Raw genomic sequence first — 19,033 nt, 5'->3', positions numbered from 1 at the left:
GGTGGCCCGGGGTACCCGCCGCTCTGGGGCCGCGGAGCGATGGCGGTAGAGGCGGGAACGAGCCCTCGGGGCGGCGGGAGTTTATGTGGGACGGGGCCACATAACGGGCGGGGGGGGGGGCAACGCCGGAGCGAGCGGGGGGGGGGGGGGGAAGCGGCGGGGCGGCCTCCCCGGCGGGCGCGGGGGCTCAGAGGGCCGGGTTGCCGAAGCCGAGCCGCTGCTGGGCGGCGCGGATCTCCCGCAGCAACGCGTCGTTCGTCAGGCCCAGCTGCGGGAAAAGAATGGGGGGGGGGGGGGGGGGGTCAGACAAGTCCCACACGCACCCCCGGCTGCAGCGCTGCGACCCACCGGTCCCCCCCGGGGACCCCCCCCCAGGAACGGCCATTTCCTCGCTCTGCCGGTATCGGTGATGAGCTGGGACACCAACAGGAGGGGAGCAGGCGAGGCCAAGAGCCCCGAAAGGGCAGCTTTTCCTACGCCGCGTCTTCATACGTCGTATTTTCTATCCCACATCGGCAAATTAAACTTGCAGGATAAAAGGGAACGCTCTGGGCCGGCTTCCTTCCCGCTCGCCGGCAGCCCACGTGCTGCCCTGCCTGTCCTGCCTGCCCTGCCGACCCCGCAGCAGTGCAGAGACACCAACCTTGACGGCGTATTTGTAGCACTGCTCTGCCTCCAGCTGCCGTCCTCCCTGGAGAAACGACACAAGAGCAGGCAGTGAGGAAACCAGCCCGCAGGAAAGGCGCAGGTTCTCGGTGAAATAACACGTCGTAAGGAAGCTCAGCACGAAGGACGTGCCCCAGGGGAGTAAGCGCGTCAGGCTACGACAGGCGGTGAGGAAGGGCGCCGCTTCTGCCATCCGAATGCTTCGCTTTCCCCGAGCGCAGCCCCCAAACTATTTTTACCACCGAGATCTACAACGTGTTCTTCAGGCTCATGAACAGATGCCGATGAAACCCCCTCAGCTCTACCAGGCTGGCGGTGGGAGCCGCTGGCTGGCTGGGCACTCACTTGCAGGCAGATGAGGGCGAGGTATCCCCACACTTCAGCGTTGGTGTTATTTAGGGCATTGGCTTCAGAGAGAGCATCCTCTGCTTCCACCATCTCTTCCAGCTTGAGAGAGAGAAGGAGAGGCGTTGGAAAAAAAAAAACCAGCAGGCAGAAAGGGCTTCAGAACTGAACGGGCATCTGCTCTAACAGCCGAAGAAATCAGTGCAACAAAAGCATCTAGCTGGGTTTCCCTGATAGGGATGCAGGGGAAAGATTTAGGGCAGAGACAACCAGTTATCCTCGGTGCCAGCATCCAGCTCTCCGGTCTGGAGGGCAAGCCTCTCACCGCTGACTCCCGACCCCCGTGGGAGCACACGCTGTATTTACAAATCGGCCCCCAGCTGTAAGGAAAGCAGCACAAACACTGGGAAACGGAGTGGTCCAGCTCCGCGAGGAAACATGACTCTGGTCCTGATCCCTATTCCTGCTGCGCGGTGGCTGCCGGGAGGCAGGGATAGCTGGTGCCCGGTGGGCTGCAGCCAGCTCCCACGCCACCGCTCATCTCCCTGGCTCAAGTCCGCAGCCTCCCAGGAGGCATGCATTTGGCCAAGGGGGAAAGAGAAGTTCAAGTTCTTTCCCTGCTTGCATCCCTCAGCCAAACTCCCTTGGAGGAACCTCGCGAGGTGTACCTCTGGGAGATACCGCGCTGCCGGTGGCTGGGTGTCCTTGGCAGCCCTTCAGAGGCGCTGGATTCCTTTGGGCAGGGAAAGCACCGAGATTCCTCTCTGCTGATACTCTGCTCAATTCCTTCGTGGTGACATGCAGGTCATGTGCAGGCAGGCACTCAGAGCAAAGCCCAGGCCTGCGTTATGTGCTTGCCACGACATCCTGGGGAAGGAGGTGCTGGCAGGCCCTGGCAGCGGGACGAGGGGGGGAAGGATTGCTGCTCCCAGAGCAGCTGCTGAGGGTGACTGTCCTCTGACATCTCCCATTCGAGCAGCCCGGGGTGCCACGCTGGGACCGTGACAGCACACGGCACACGATGGCCTTCAGGAGCGTTGGTTTCACAGGCAGCCAAGCTTTACTTTATTAAAGGGGATCACGCAAAAGCAAGCCCTGCATCCCGTGCCGCAGAGCCAGTTAAAAGCACAAATGACTTGAAGGTAATTGCACTTACCCTGTAGCAGGCGATTCCCACCCCCAGCCAGGTGAGACAGGACGCAGAGTTCTTGCAGGCGAGCAGGTAGGTCTGCTTGGCCCGGCCGTACTGTCAGGAGAGAGACGATCGCGTTTGTCTCTGCATCAAACGCATCGCTCCACAAACAGCCCCCCCCCCCCCTCAGGAATTTGCCAAACACCCCATCTCCAGTAAGGCTCAGACACCCACCATCCCAACTGCTGCTCGGGGGGCTGAGAGCCTGCCCGCTGCCCCCGACGATGGCTCGGCAGCACCCTGAGGCATTGCAACTGGGACTTGGAGCTGGCACAAAGGAACGGGACAGGTCCATGCTCCAAGGAGCTGAGCACTCCAGAAGGGTTTGCTGTGTTGCGAGGTCTTGGCTATAGCTACAGCTAATGGTGTCTTGTACCTGGGGTCTGGAATCTCCTGCTATTTGCTTTGTGGCAAATTCTCTTCCACCGCTCCTGCTGGCTCCTCACCTCTTTCTCTTCCAGGTAGATGGAGCCCAGGCGCAGGTAAACGAAGTGCATATCCGCAGCATCCTCCACAAAACTGACGGTTCGCTCGTAGCACTCCTTTGCCTCACCAAAGTCCCTCTTCAGGTAGCACAGGTGCCCTTTCTGAGCCCAGACATTTGGATTCTGTGCACACAAACCCAGGAGTGAGACGTGGCTGGGAGACGGGAGGGAGAGAGACCTGGGAGAGGGGCAGGGACCCCTGTAATCAGCAGAAAGGAAGAGCTGGCCGGTGTTTGATGATAGCAGGACAGATTTTACGTACAGAGTTAAAATCAAGTCAGTGGGCTGCCTGCATAACACCAGCAATGGGAGTCCCCTCCAGCCTTTCCTGCACGGTGTCCTGGCCCGTGCAAGGCTCCCCAGCTCTGGTGAGTATGCAAACAGCATTTGGAGATGTCAGCTTCACAGCCCCCTCTGCCTTCCATTCAACCTGACTCTCCAAAGCCGCCTTCCCTCTCTGCTGAATAGCAACCTTGTTTCTCATGAAACGGAACCTGAGCCACCGACAGAGGGAAAGAGGATCAGGATATACGTGTTCAAAGGGAAAAGAAAGGCAGACACTGCAGAGAGAGGAGTCCTCGCTCAGAAATGCCGCCTGTCTGTGTAGGAGATGACAGAAGGCGAGTAATAAGCGGGGTAATGAGGAGGGCAGTGCTGCAGCCGCAGCTTGATGTGGTTCATCAGCTATGGTTGTCCTCCCCTGCAGAAACTGCTGCAGACTAACATTAGAATTGCTCAAGTGTAAATGAAGCGTGGGCTCTAGGTTCACACGCAGCAACAACACAGGCAGAGTCTGCTGCGGTGTTTGGCCAGTGTCCTGCTTCGGGACACCGTGCTGCACCCCAGGAACGCACACGGAATTACCATGTAGTCAATCCTAACGGCCTCGCAGAGACATTCTTCACATCTGGAGAGATCTTCCTTCAGCAAGTAAGTCTGGGCCAGCGCCAGGTAGTACGCACAGGAGGGCCTCCCTGAAGGCTCAGCAGCTCGTGGGCAAGCGCCCTGTGAACAAACTGCGGAGGAACGGCACACCGTCGCGGTTAGGAGAGCAGGCAAACCACGGGCACCCCCAGAAGGACACGGCAGGAGGACTGACTCGCACCTATTTGACTTCCATGAACAGAAAACAGACAGGAGATTTTTTTTTTTCCCCCTCCTTTGAATATTTACCTCCATTACTCCTAGTTCTTTTTTGCTTTAAGCAACTCTTTCTGCCATGTAAAATTAAGGCAGGCAGCAAAAAGCAGTCAGAGAGATCCCACAGAGATGACTGTGTGGGACAGGGACGTTCCACAGGTGACACAAAAATTACACTGACATACCCAAGCATCTGAAACAAGAAAGGGGTACTGGCATCTTGGAGGCATTGCAATGATGCATCTCATCTCCGAATGTACAGAGAAGAGCGCACCTGCACCATTTCTGACTTGGCTGCTCCCTCGGCAGCAAGCAGTGCTGAGCTGAGGCACCCCAAGAACCTCGCCTGCCTGAGATGACTGTGTCCACAACCACCATTTTGGTCTGAATACTCTGCCCGGCCACAGTTTTGCTTTTCTGGGCAGCGGTGGTTTTGCTCCCTCTTGCACTCGGCATCTGGGGTAGGCACAGCTTGTTCTCTGAGCCCAAGAAGGGGGCTTGCTGGAGCTTGCCACCAGCTCTTTGGTAATAACCGAGGGAAGGAGACCAAACCTCCCTTCCCACTCCTCCACTTCACGCTGAGCTGACCTGGACAGCATTGACTTTCATCAGGAATTCCACTGCCTTCATGAAGATTGTGCAGGGAGGTTGGCTAAGTCCTGAACCAGGGGATGGTGCTGCAAGAAAATGTGTCTCCATCAGTCCCAAAGTGGGCTTTTTATTTTTGAAGCAAGAGCAGGGGCTGAGACCCTGGTGGGGACAGAGGAATCCCAGCAACACAGTGTAAAACCCAGGAGGTGGCAGGGGAGGCTGAAGCAGAGATTAACTCAGCATTTCTTTCTGAAGGGCTTAAGTTTTTCAAAGAGATGTGAAAAGAAACGATGTTCTTCACCCACTAATTTTCCAGTCCAAACTCAGAGGAAGAAAAGGTAGGAATTTATGATTGAAGCTTGTCAGAGGTAACTACAGTGAGGCCCCTGCCTCCCCAAACCAGCCCAGTGGGGCCTGAAGCACCCAGCACTGCCACCTTTTTGCCACCCATTGGGGAGTGGAGCTGTAGAGGAGGCAGATCACAAAACACATGACCAGAGGAGATATGTAGGGACGGTTTAAGAGCTGGCATCTCAGGAGGGAGACATGCGAGCAGCCGATGAAGGCCGCTGGGTGCAGTGACATGTAGGGAGAGAGCTGCATTCACCCGCTGGCTGTCCATCCTGAGATGTGCTGCTCTGAAAATTGGGATGAACCTGCTTTGCCTGGAGATTCCCTGGCTAGGGAGAGAGAACAAGCCTTGATGTCTTGCCTTGGCATCAGGATGGCCACGGCTCAGTACTCCCAAGTTACTCCCCTCTGATCACACGAGGCCACCTCCCGGCACTGGGCTCTCCCTGGCACGCCAGGCCCCCATCCCCTAACCTTTCAGGGCTGCCGCCGGTGCAGTAGCCTCTTCCTCGGGTGCCGTGCCGGCCAGGGCAGGCTCCACCACCTCTGGCAGTTTGTCAGGTGAGCCATCTGGAACCTTCTCTGGAATGAAATCCCCAACAACCATTAGGTGCAAAGAAAGAGTTTGCCATAAACTGCCCAGCTTGGAGCGTGATTCCGCAGAAATGGGGAAGAGAGAAAATATAAAAGATCTATCAGATTTTCAGAACTGGGAAGAAATTTCTTTGCAGGAGGCAATATCTCGGTCTGGGGTTTTGAGTACAAGATTACCATGTGAAGCTAGAAACAGGTATAAATGAGGCAATATCCCTTCCCTCATAATCAGAAGGAGCAAAAAAGGCATATGACACGAGGCCTGCCTGCCTGCCTGCCTGCCTGCGGCACTTTGCCTGGAGCAGTGATAATGTCAAAAATAAAGCCAGCCAACGTTTCCCGCAGCCTGGCCAAATATTTGGGACTCAGGACAGAAAGTCTTGGCTCGGGGTGAGGCTGGAATCAGCGGGGTTCCAAAGGAAGCCTTCGGCTCAGGGTCACCACCGAGCAGCTGTTTTGCCCTTTGAATTGGTGTGGCAGTGCTTTCCAAGCTGTGTTGGGAAGTCACAGCAACAGCTTTCATGAAAGCTAAACACGGAGAACCCTAATGTACGACTGTCACAGGGGTAGCTCTGCCCTCCCAAAGCCTCAAAAAGCACACTCGCTTCCTTCAGCCGCCCTGGCCGCTGCCCACACATGGGTATATCAGCGGCACTGGGCTGGGGCAGGATAATAAATGCAAAGACTGGTCCCTCTGCTAGGCTGCGGGTAAGACAAGGCATCGGCTGTGCTGCTTTCAGAAAGCTTCATCATTTAAAGCAGCACACTTGCCGCTGTTGTCTCTCGCTGGTGTAGTTTGTGGTCAGTCTATTCTAGCTCACAGTCCACATCTTCTTCCTTCACCCTTTGTATTTCTCCTCTTAGAAATACTTAGAAATTTCTCCTCTCCTTTCACTGTTTGTCACCTCCCACAGTGCTCCGAGCCCCCTCCTTGCTGGTGCTAGGGCACCTCCTGGTTTTGCCCGCCGTTACCTGGCAAGCACTCTTCTGAGCCTGGGCTGGAAGACCTCACACACCCAGCAGAAATGTTCTTTTTCCCTCCTTCTTCCTCAGCAGCCTCAGGGATGCTCCTCTCCTTGGCGAGCTGTGCTTGCAGTAGCTTCTTCGCCTCACGGAAGGCCATTTCTGCCTGAATATTATTATTCTGCAGCTCATAAAACAAACCTATGGGAGACAGAAAGAGCAGCATAAGCAGACATCTGACCCTTAGCAAAATCCTTCCCTTAGCCCTCAGATTAGAGCAGGGAGAAGAGGATCAGGGGCAGGAGCGATGCTCAGCTCTACAGGAATGCCTCGAGCACACCGGCTGGCTTGCTTTTGTACCTGAAAGCGTCCAGGCTACAATGCTGGATGGCTCCAAGCAGCAGGCATCCTCAAAGAAAATCTCTGCCTCTTCATAGTGCTGCAGCACGACAGCCACAATCCCACAGAGCAGCAAGCTGGGGACAGGGTCGCACAGGTTAGCCTTGCAGGCCCCAGGCAGTGGGGTGGGGGACACCCCTCACCCTCCCACCCACCCAGCGGGAACACACAGCACCTTTGGATGTGATGGGGGTCCAGAGAAAGAGCCTGCTGGAAGCACTCCTGGGCTTTGGTTGTTTCCTCGAGCAGGAGGCAGAACGCCCCATAGTCCAGCCAGTACTGGATGTTGCGCTGGTCCTGAGCTATCCGCTAGACAAAAGAGATCATCGCTGGAGTGAGGACTGCTGCAATCATGCTCAGCACACACAACGGACTGGGGAGACAACGCTGGAATGATCACAGCTTTCCTCTGGCCACCCCAGCCCAGTTTAGCAACAATCAAGCCCTTGTCTATCACATGCTAGGGTTTCCCTTAACTGGGATCGTGCTGGGCTTCCTCTAAGCCTCCTTCACCTAACACATGTCCTCCAGCTTCAGCTGACCTCCTCCTAGCCTCCTGTTAGAGGGCCCAGTGTCCCCAGTGCTGACCCAGCACACCTTTTGGACCAGCTCATCCCATTTCCCCGGCCTGAAGTCCTCAGTGACCTGGCCAGGCTCTGTCTCACATCCTCCAGAGAGCAGCATCTCCCTAGAAAATCCCTCACACATTCAGCCTGAGTATCCCGGTCACGTTCATCTCCTTCCTCCGTACACAACAGTCAGGGCTGGCTGAGCTGTCAGCAACACAGGCCCTACGCCGCCACGATGGCGTGCTGGCTGTCAGCCCAGACACATGGGAGACGGGCAGGAAAGAACAGAGGGACTCCTTTACCTGCTGGTGGTAGAGAGATGCCAGCTTGTAGTCCTTGTTGACTTCAGCTTCGTGAGCGAAGAGCCAGAGCTGCTCCTCGGTTGTGCGGGACAGAGGGGCAGGAGAAGCAGCTTCCTCGGACAGTAGCTGGTAGGGAACGAGACAGAGCGTTAGCCCTGGGGAGGGTAAGAACGGTTCATGTGATCCCAGTACAGCAGCAGTCCCCAGTCTAGCACTGCACCGAGTACAGCCTGAGGTGGCTGGGGCTGGGCGGGTTGGAAAGGCAAGCTGTTCCAGCTCCTGTTTGTGGTGGGACACATTCCTGTCATTCCCAGGTACCTCTGCCTCACAGGGACAGGGCATTATCCATTATTTGCAGTTGTGACAAGTAAAAGCATCCCCTAGATCAAGACCACGTCAAACTTCTGCAGTGTCACTTACTGGTGACCCCAGCTCATGCTGGAAGGTCTGTGCTCTGCCCGGGTGAGGGGCAGATGGCACAGACCCAGCCACCTTCACCACGAGCCAACTACAGCAGCTTTTACTAGTGGCATCTCGCACACATCCCGCTATCAGGATTTAGTAGCAGTGGGATACAGATGCACCGGACCCTGCCTCTGAGTGTGGCTCGGGGCTGACATGTGATAACGGCAGCAAATGAAAGCATGAGCCTGCTTCTGTCTTGAAGGCAAAAGTCCCCCTGCCTTCACTAGACGCAGTGTCTAGCCCTGGATCCACAGTGAAGTCGTGTCCCAAATCACCCAGGTTTCTCCCTACCTGGTTCAGGGCAATATGCATCTGGTCCACGAGGTACACGTAGAGCTCACTGAGAAATGCCTGGAACTGTTCCTGGGTCTCAAATGCCGTGGTCTTCAGGTATTTCTCCCTCACAATCTTCACTACAGCATACTGTGGAGACACGCGACTGTTGGACAAGGCAGGTCCCCCCTGTGCCCCGCACCAGCTCCGTAATCATACAGAGCCAGAACACACTGATTTTGCCTGAAGCTCCAACTTAGTTCTGAGGAAGACATCCAGCCCAGCACTGATAAAACTAAAACCAGCAAGCCGGGGTGAATTCCTTTCCCACCTCCCAGCCCCGGCTCTCCCTGACACACCAGTGCCCCTTTAGGGACAACATGTGGGAAGGCTCGTCCCCTCGGCACAGAGAGGGGGTCTCTGGGCAGAGCGTGGCTGAGGCCGACCAGCTGAGAGAGGGGAACCTCCTTTTTCTGCCAGGGCAGACTGTGAGTGTGCAAGAGCAGTCAGCTTTGCCTTCCTCAGGCTATGAGCATGGGGCAAATGGATGTGACCAGCTTTGGAGTCTCCCCACCATTGACAGGAACGGTTCTCCTGGTGTGTGACGAAAGCAGCTTGGTGCCTGCTCCATTAGAGGGGAAAACCTGTCCCCTCCATGCCCGCTGCAACAGCCCCGGGTGGCAGGAAGGGATTCTGGAGCAACACATCATCCTAAGTTACCACCATGGAGGTGCAGAGAAACTGCCAAGACAAAACAAGTAGGGAAGCGAAAAGCACAAATGGACTCTTTACCTTTAGCTGTTCCTTAAAAGCAAAATATTTCCCAGAGGTATTGAGCTCGAAGTTGAGCTGACGCTTCTGTTCCTCCAGGGTTTGGTGGTCTATCGCTCCCCAGTCAGGCAGCCGCTTCCCAAAGAGCTCATGGTATTCATTTAGGATGGCAACAGCAATGCTCGTGACATGGTTGTGATAATCTTCCACCGCCTAGGAAATAAATAAGTAATCAAACTTCACAAGTCACTTATGCCATCAACCTTGAAATATATTTTATTTGCCACAGCCCGTGCCTCCCATAAACTCCACCTGACTCAAGCCTCAATTAGTCTGTCATGCATCCTTTCCTGTCCATGCCCGAGGGCTGCAAAAATATCGACATGTAAATACAAAAGAGCTCCTTCATAATTAGGTATTGCTCCTGCTATATTTTTCAATCAGAAGCCAGTATTTCAGTCATCGTCATCTCTTCTATAGCAGTATAATTGGCTGTAAGTAAAATATATCTCATTTGCTGGGAGTCTTTTAAACCCATGGGCCAGCCCTCTTCAGCAGGGTCTGTAATCTCCAGAATCTCAGTGGCAGAAGCTTCCATGCGCTGCGGTAATCAAAATGTATCACTCTGCGCACTCCCGACAGTCCAGCACAAATCAATTCTGCAGCAGCACCGGGGTCAGTTATTGAAGTGCTGCTTCTTCCCCCGCTGTTGCTTTGAATTTACCATTGGCCAGGGGCCATCCGAGGACATTCTCCTTTGACGGCTGCTCTGGACCCACAGAAGACGAGCCAGCGCTCTCGGACCATTTTCTGAGGATGTCACACACACAAAAACCCTCAAAAATTCTGGGTGACCTGAGAGTGGTCGGGGCTGATTCTGTTCCCATTTGTCTGGGTCTGATGAAGCACATGGGCTAGTCTGAGACAAGAAACTGTTGGGACTGCCCGGGGTAAACGTAAGGTTCTGTTAGCTCTTTCCCCAGCATCCCGTTTCCTTCCAAACACCCCCACACTGCTAGCCTTCCCTGCCTTTGCTACATCTCTCTCCTTCGTACGGGCTGCGAACGTGAACGACACAGCCCAGGAACGATTTCACAAGGCATGCTACTGTGAAGATAACACATCCAGAAGTTTTCTTTTCTGTGTATTTCCTCTTCAAACTTCATCTATGTGTTGCTGCAGGGCTGAGATTGAGAATAAAGATTCTCCTGTGTGAGAGGGATGAGGGCAGGATGAGGTGGCAGAGTGGTGGCAAGGCCACGGGCTCTTGCACGTACCTTCTTGGCTCCTGCAGTCCGGGGAGGCAGTGGAGGGCGAGGAGGAATCATCTGCTTGACCCTGTCAATGAGAAGACAGAAGAGATCAGCCAGATACACTGCCAGCAACGTTGGCTTGTCTTGGGTGCAGGCAGCCTGTAGCGTGAGGGCTCCAGCCTGTCATCGTACCCCTGAGACACCTCACGGGGACCCGGGCGGGGGAAAACTGAAGTCTCAGACCAAGAATGAACTGTAAAGACCAGGCACCTACGTTCAATGCTTGTAGCTCATCATAATAGGGTTAACCTTTGTTATTGCTAGCAATCAAAAACACTCTCCTAGAGAAGCAGATTTTCTTTAACTCACAGCCTCCTGGGTCTGCCAGAACAGCTGTAAGAAAGGAACCAACCTGAGGAAAGCTCTGAAGAATTTTATCACTGTAAATCCCAGGCCACCCGATCCATCACTTCCCGACATCGCACAGTGCAGCTGCGGCACCTCATCCCTTGGCCATGCGTTGACCCCTAGACACCACACCAACCCTGTCTGTACCACTACTAGAGTTACAGTGACCTTGCAAATATTGATCAAAACCCCTTAGGATTACCATAATTTTTACTAAGATTTTATTAAAAACCTTGGTGTCAAAACAGCCTTGATTCATTGAGATTTTTATCAAGATTTCCTGCTTGCTGATACCAAAACACCTTCGGTCCTTAGAACACAATCCAGCCCACCAAGCAAAGGTGTCACATCCCTGTGATGGCTCCTACCCAATTAGCAAAGCAAATTGCTTATTCCCCATCAAATATAAACCACTCCTGTAACTGTTCTGCCAGCTTACAGAGCCCCTGACCAGCTGCCTTCTCCAGGTCCCGAGCCCTGGCCACTTCTCCCACACAAAACCCTCTCATGCTCTCTGCTGTGCGGTCTAGTGCCGTGGCCCTGAGTGGTCCCCTTGCCCTGCAGAGACCCGTCACCGCTTCTCGGGAAGCCAAAAAGCCTGAACAAGTGGGTAGCGCAGCTCCCACGCTCACAGTCCCACCCTCGCCCAGCCTCAGAGCGGCACCCGTCACTGACATCTTACCTCCGCCAGTGCGACAGATGAAAACCAAACTGCTTCGCTTTCAGATGCGAAAAAGAAAACCAACAACAACCTGGGGAGAGCAAGCGAGCGAAGAGGGCCAAGTGGAGGCTGACAGAGGATTTTGGATGGAACCCAAGGGAGAGAGCTATGGTTTGCTACTAAGACATGTATTTAAAAATCCTTCCAGAAAAAGAACCTCACTGTTGATCTCGTCTGCCAGGACACACGTGCCATCAGCTGGAGCCCCCCAAGACAGAGCCCTTCCCACGACTCAGGAGGGCTCATTTTTCAGGCCTGACATCTGCAGCTGCGCATGGCAGGTGAAGGAGGAGGGCTTACGCTGAATTCATGCAAGTTGCAGTGGAGTAGAAATGGTATAAACCGGGCCAGGAGAAGGTCTGTTCTAAGGGGGGGTTCACCTTCCTCAACCTGTTCTTCCTAGAAGACAGCAGGCAGCACAGAAGACAACACACATACTTGCCCTTCAAAGAACGGCTGCTGCTTATATTTCTGTTTGAGAGAGACATACCGCCTGCACTTGTTATACTTTATTCATATGCTGCATTTTCTCTTTTTTATTCAATAAATTATACACGCTAGGCCTTTCCTAGACTGTAACGCAGCAGGGCTACCACTGGACAGGAGGAAACTGCCTCAAATCAAACAGACAGTGGAAGACTCGAAGCAGGAGAGATGAGAGAGCAGCTCTACAGCGGAATGACGTGAAAACTAATGTAAGAGCTGAGGAATGAGTAGAAGATGGTGAGAAAACTTCCGAAAAGGAAAAAATGACAGAATGCTATGGTGAAGTTAAGCAGTGCTACCCAGGGCAGTCCATGCTGGTGACCAGTCCTGACCAAGCAGCTGAACATCACACGCAAGAGGCAAGCACACGGGGATTAATGGGAAACAAAGCCCGGACGAGAACGCAGACACTGTTGTGCTGCTCTGGTGTCTCTCTTTTTGAGAGGAATGGCAGGGAGATGCCAGCTCGGATGAACACAAGTGTTTTACCAACACACCAGATGCCATCCCTTAAGCAGTCTGGCCAAATCCTCCCCCTGATTCCAGTGGGCTTTGGCTCAGGCCCTCAGCTGGTCCTTACAGAGCGCTCCCAGGGGGTGGCTCGCTGTACAGCCCTGTTTCTATCCTGCAGAAATGAGCTGTCAGCCCCAGAGTTACAGCACGTCTTCACACACCGTCTGGTGAGCTCCTCTCGCAATCGCTTTGGTACCAAGGCCTTGTCCAGCTTTATCTCCATCACCAGGAACGTTCCTGCTTCAACGTATTGCTGTGAAGATAAACATTGCTCTCTCAATGTCGTGCTGTCTAGAGCCATTACTGGCATGATGAAAGACTGAGCGTATAGCTACAGATCTTCCAGCAAAACCTCTTCAAACCGCAGAGATACAGCTTGTTTTATAACCTGCCCTCAGAATGATTTACAGCAGCAAAATTCAGCTCGAGAAACCAGTCTAGGAAAAAGGAGAAAGCCCAGATAATCAATCTACTTGCAGAATGAATATGCATTCTAGATCTTTTGAGGAAGAAGCCAAAATATGAAGGAATCCGTTTAAATAAACGCCTGATTATTTACAGAGACCTTCTAGCCCAATGCTAGACTGCCCTCCAGCTGGACGTCACTGGAAGAACTCCAGGACAGCATCTACGTGAAACATCCCTCGTCCAACTCACTCTTGAAGAATTTAATTGCGTGAAAGGTGTGAGACACCGGCGCAGTGATGGTCTAGCAGTCTTTCCTTCTCTTTGGAGATACATAATTACCTGTCCATCAAGGCTGAGATATGTGACATTTTCAGCTTCTACAGTGGCATCTGACAACTGGATTTTGGGCGCGTTGGACATCTATTGAAGAAAAAGAAAAGGCCTCTCTTGTTTCAGATTCAATAAACCTCACACCTTCGCAAGTTCAGGATGCGAGTTGTACATTTGTTCAGGCAGCATGTACTGAAATTTCAAGATAATGAGTATCTCTCAGTTGGCTGAGGCAACACAGCATCGGCCCCTGGTTTCTGCATGCCCCAACTACCTCTGATGTGGAAACGGAGCAGTCGTGTTGCAATATGCCGCTCTAGACCTTACCCTTCTGTTGGAATCCTTATCTTTGGTGATTTTCTCTTTGTCTTCCTTCTGAGTCTTGCCGGGAACAGCTCTGGAAAGGGGAGTACTGATTCCTGGGGTCCACGACCCTTCCTTAGTCAGACTGAGCTGTGTCCTCAGATCCCGGAAAACACTGTGCTGACTTTTGGTCTGGAAAAAAGAGGGAACAGAGGGAATCAAGGGACAAACTAGGCTTCCCCACCCTTTGACCTTAACCTCTCACATCACAAAACACATTGTCAGGGTCCTAAATGCATGAAGAAGCTATGCAACCTCATCCTCCCCTCCTAGGAGTTTAGCTGCTGGTGCTCAAGGCCAGCTCTGACACCGTATAGCTGTGAAGCCTCAGGTTAGACTATGAAAAGAGCTGCCTGAGAAAGCCTCAGTAGGGTCTCCCTGTCCGCTCTCGAGAGCTGCATTTTCACTGAGGCACTGGCCCTTGATTCTTGCCTGAGCTATGTGGTAGATATGCTGGAACCCAGCCCCGTGCTGCCCTGATCCTGACCCACTGGCCTGAATTCCTGGCTTGATCCTGGACCTGCCTCACGGCTATGGACTCGCCTGGTGATGTGGACTGTTAAACGAATCTGGCTACCCTCACCAGGTCCGCTCTGCAATTTTTTGGGTGCCCCTGCCTGCCCTGCAGTGACTCTTGGCTCCTGGCTCACCTTCTGGTGTGGAGCAGCTTCCCTGACACACGTCAGTGAACTGCAAGGAACAGGTTTTTCAGATTATCTGTTTACACACTGCGTGACCACCTAGACAGGCGGTTCCCTCCCAGCCGTCACTGGTTTATGGGCTAGCAAGGACTGAGGGGATGCTGGGGAGAGGACGGAGCAGCTATACCGAGACCGTCTAGACCCAGGCCAAGGAGCAGCCCAAAGCATCCACAAAACCAGAGAACGAGAACGACAGAGAGAGCATGTGTCACATCACTTGCGACAGATAAACGCTACAGGACAAGTAGTACCAGGCAGCCAAGAGGCCATTAATCACGGCGGCAAAGCAGAGAGCAGCAAACAGTTGTGCGCCCAGCCCTGCTTTGCAACAGCCAGCGGGAGCATGGAGGCAGGGAGAAGGGCTGTAATTCACCCGGCTCCTGCGGCCTGGACAGCAGCACTACGGGGGCCATGGGCAGAAAAACCAGGCTGTGCATCTGCCCTCCTGAAACAAGCTCAGGTCTGTTCTGGGAGTGCTGTGGGAAAATGGAGATGTAACTGTCACTCTTAGTAACAGAGAGAGGAGAAACGCAAAGACAAATAAACCTCCGTGAGCTACAGCTGAAAGAGCTCCAGTGACAGCTTTTTTCGTTGTTGCCTGGGGTAACGCTATCCTTTTAGAGCCACTGTTTGCTCTTCCCAGCAACGCAGTTCATTTGCCCATGTTCCAGACTGGGGAGAGAGGAGTGTTCTTACAGCTCTCTCTGCTCAGCTGCTGGCAGAGAAGGGAGCGGAGTGAGATTCAGAGCCTCTCTCAGCCCCCAAACCTGCTCCCGCACACCCAGAAATCCCCTGCCTTTGAGAAATCCGCACCTAAAAGCTTGTCTCATTATTTTTTTCCATCACCAGAAGGGCAGTGAAGTTTCAGAGCCAGCCTCTGAGTACCACGCTGCCCATGCTGCCCGCTCCCAACCCCACTCTGTGCAAACACAGCTGCGGAGCTGGAGCGGAGCCTGGCTGTCCGGTCTGCTCTCACCTTCTCGAACACCTCGCTGTCTTGGTAGGTAAAGACACGAAAAGCGCCTCGGATCTGCTTCACACCAGGGCACAGCAAAGGCACCATGTTGACATACGCCACGCCATGGAAGAAAATCTGCTTGTCCTCATCTCCCTGGAAACGCAGAGCAAGGGACCGAGATACTGAACGGACTGTTATTCTCTTTAAGGAAACAAGGTCACCGATCCCATTAAGAAGGGGCCCCACAGCAAACTGATGCACCTGATGAGCCAGTGGCTCTCCGTCACTGGCACGCAGCCGAGACAACGTGGACGAATACACTGGAGTCATTCAATATGTAGAATATCAATTTTATCCCAATCCCAGCAGGGCAGCTTTTCTCTCTAATGCCCACACTTTGCCATTCCTCGGGATGATCTTTTTGAGATACAGCTGCAAAATTATCAACCGCGTGGTTAGAAAACCAAGCGACCCTGCCAGAGCTGTGCACCTCGGGTTTGACAGAAATCAGGTAGCTAAGGAGGTCTGAGAGTCCAGGCTAGCAGCAGACTAGTGAAGGTAAGGGAGAAGGATCTCCGTCAGAGCTGCAAAATCCTGGCACCACTGAGTGCTGAAAGGGATTTATACCAACTTATATGACTTTGCCCTGGAACAGATTAGGAGCTCTCACACGACCAGCCGCCAGGAGCAGAACCATCAGCTAAGGGGCTGTTTCTTTGTTAAACCACCCCAGTTTATGTGCAAAAGCATAACTTATTTACACCCCGAGAAAGAAGGCATGAATTTCTTCAACATGTTCCAAAGCCCCATTCGCTGAAGATAAGCTCAGTGAATTACCTTAATTCTCAAAAAGCACCCTCTCCCTGACCCCTTTCCACCAAGCTACCACAGACCGTCCGCAAAAGCTCTGTATGCTATAAGGAAAAAATATTATCCTTTGTCTATTTAACAGCTCTATAAGGCTGATTAATCCCTTTACAAAGCCTCTAGCTCTCTGACTCGCTTTGGCTGGTTCAAGGCTGGTTTTGATATTACAAAGGCATTGAAAGGAAAATGCTCGATAACACAATGCTGCTCCACAAGCCAAAACAACATATCCCTCCCCACTTTTACCTTGTCAGCTTTGCTAGTTTTCCCTTTGCTGGGTGAGGCCACAGACATCCTGCAGACCTCCACGGGCCAGTACCGGCACTCCGCAATGCGTTTCTGCAGGCTGAACACAAAGGAGGGCACTGAGAAGACGCAGAAACCAAGCTGGAGAGCCACACCGCCCTCCTTTCTGCCCCAGCAGCCCCAAAACATCCCCCCTTGGGTTTGCTCCGACCCGCTCCCGTGAGACACAGCAAGCACCCTCGGGCCACTGGAACGCGTGTGCTTTGGGGCAGGCTCGGTGCATTTTCTCCATCCACCGCTGCATGCATTTATGGCACAACCAGCTATAAAACAATTGTGAGAGCAACACGCTAGGTTTTCTCTCTCCCCTCATTACTTCAGAAATGAAACGAAGAAGAAGGAACATGATTAACTTTGGTATAAACCCTGAATCGCACGGAGCAAGCGGACCCTGAGCTCCCATTCAATGTGCCTGGTAACTCTGAAACCAGCAGGCAGGCTGATGAAAGTGTAGGGGAAAAAAAAAATTTAAAAAATCGAACCAGATAGAGGGGAGTATTTCCACACGAGAGTAATTTGGCTGTGAAACTCACAGCCGTGATGCAGCCGAGGCCAAGAACATAGCAGGATTCAAAGAGAAATAGGATACTCATCCTGATCTTGAGCATATCTGGAGCCATTAAAGGTAACGTTTATCCAATAAAAAAGCAAAGGAAGAGTGCCCACATGGAGTGAAAGGATTTTAATGTATTGGGAATTCAGCAAAACTTAATTAGCAGCTCAGAGGAGAGCTGTGTGGGCCACCCTACTCCATGTCTGCTCACCATAACTCTGCTGCCCTTTCCTTCAAACCGCGAAGGGAACAGTCACCAGCTTCAGTTGCTGGCAGCATGAGCGAGCATTTACAGCCTGGAGACAGCAGCTACAGCCAATTCATCTTCTCCACCATAGCAGAACTAAGCTGCTGCCAGCAATTAAAGGCAGTTAGCTGCTCCCTTGCTCGTGTGAACACCTTTGGCCAGCAGACAGCCACAGGAGCCACGGGAGGCGAGGCAGAGCCACAGTTTGACCACATAAGAGGTCTGAGAGCACCTGAACGTTGCTGCTCCCTGCCTTGGGTCACTCAGCGGAGTGCGTTCTGGGGTGGTCTCTCCCCACCGCTCCGTGCTGGAAGGGAGGTTCTCAGGTCCCTTACGTGACTACTGCAGCGGGATCCAGGTAACAACGCCTTTCCATGTCCCATACAATTCTCTTCATGCTTTCTGCTTGGATCCTAAATTCCCTGTCCTGTGAGAAAGAGCGCATGGTCAGAGCCAGGACAGCAATCTCCACAGCCTGCATCATCCCCAAATCATCCCCAAAAATGTTCCCTGGGAGAGAACGTGAGTCAGACAGAGGTGTCCAACTCACCACACCCAGCCCATCCTAGAAAAGTAAGTTAGCAGCCCTCCGTGCAGACACCAGAGCCCGGTGTATTAATACTAATAATTAGTATTAAGAGCCTGGCTCACAAGGAGATAATACAACTCCCAGCCCAGCAGCTCAGGAGAGGGTAGCTTTCTGGGGACCAGACCTGCCACAGGCACCCTAGGGAACTCTCCTGCGGTGAGTTAGCACGCCCACTGTCCCAGGGGAACCGTCTACCGTGTCTGGACCCTGCGCAGAGGACCGACCACCTGCCTTCCTCCCGTAACAAGTCTCTGCAAGTCTTTCTCAGTCCCTTCAGTGAGACCTGCTGGTTCTCTTCCAGCCATGACACTGCCAGTCCTTCCTCACCTCTCTTTTGTTGAGCTCTCCATCCTCATCCTCATAGGGACCACCAACAATGAAGGAGTTGGGTATGCTCAGAGCGCCAGGGGCCATGATGTTAGCAAGGGGCCATTTTTTGGGCCGGGGTAATGGCTCTTTTTCACCAGCAAGCTTCAGGATGCCATTCTTGAAGAGCAAGGGGAATTCCTTCTAGAGAGACACGAAAATGAAAGGACTTGCATTTCCAACACAAGCAGGAGCAAGCGCCAGCTGCTCTGAGCTGGATCTAACAAAGCAAAGCAGCAGTGCAGGGGCCTGGCTTGGAAAACGCACTCCATCACACACATACAAAGAATGGAGAAAAAATAAATAGCCACGTGGAAAAAAACCTGCCAGTTTCAATGCAGACCTTCGTTTGTGTTAAAGAAACACGTCACGCCACAGAGACCCTGAGCACTCGCAACAAAGGCTGCTGTTGCACAAGCACAGGAGCTGTACACCCCACTGGCCTGGACACTTGTTCCACCGTGTGTAGTGTGGGAGAATAATCCACTTTGTAGCAGCCAAAACCCCTCTCACCGTGCCTGGACCAGTTCTCACCTCCCCAGCTGCTGGTACTTGCAAGCAAGCCATGTAGTTTTGCAGGGGTCCGGTGGCAGCAAACGCTTCGGGGACAGAATAAGCTGCCTCCAGCGTGACGCTCAGGAGGTTACCATTTGAAAGCTGCGTTGCAGAAAGCAAGGGCTCTTTGGTGCACACTGTCACTTCAAGGCTGCCCTGTGAGACAAGGATAAAGTCGAGCCAGTAACTAGACAATTATAACTCTCCTGCTCTTGAGGGAGAAGCAAGCAGAAAGCCAAGGCCAGAATGTATGATGTTATCTTATTCCTCACCTCAGATGTAAAAGAAAACAGACCAGCACAG

At 53.0% G+C, this 19,033-nt stretch overlaps 1 protein-coding gene across 1 annotated transcript; it reads right to left on the bottom strand.

Moving 5' to 3' along the window:
- Positions 1-187: 187 nt before the first annotated feature.
- CFAP70 (cilia and flagella associated protein 70) lies at positions 188-18,757 on the bottom strand. The gene is given in 24 exon segments (XM_050906069.1): positions 188-268; positions 644-691; positions 1,012-1,113; positions 2,168-2,257; positions 2,650-2,811; positions 3,553-3,653; positions 3,656-3,704; positions 4,417-4,505; positions 5,245-5,352; positions 6,358-6,528; positions 6,688-6,803; positions 6,902-7,035; positions 7,598-7,723; positions 8,354-8,485; positions 9,128-9,319; positions 10,384-10,444; positions 12,649-12,740; positions 13,235-13,315; positions 13,553-13,720; positions 15,266-15,400; positions 16,361-16,501; positions 17,561-17,647; positions 18,137-18,319; positions 18,710-18,757. Coding segments are annotated over 24 exon segments (2,682 nt in total). The 5' UTR covers positions 18,743-18,757.
- Positions 18,758-19,033: the final 276 nt, after the last annotated feature.

This window comes from Gymnogyps californianus, chromosome 15 (assembly GCF_018139145.2).
Source record: "Gymnogyps californianus isolate 813 chromosome 15, ASM1813914v2, whole genome shotgun sequence".
In the NCBI taxonomy this organism is placed as follows: Eukaryota; Metazoa; Chordata; class Aves; order Accipitriformes; family Cathartidae; genus Gymnogyps; species Gymnogyps californianus.
This window is presented reverse-complemented; position numbering and strand designations above follow the sequence as displayed.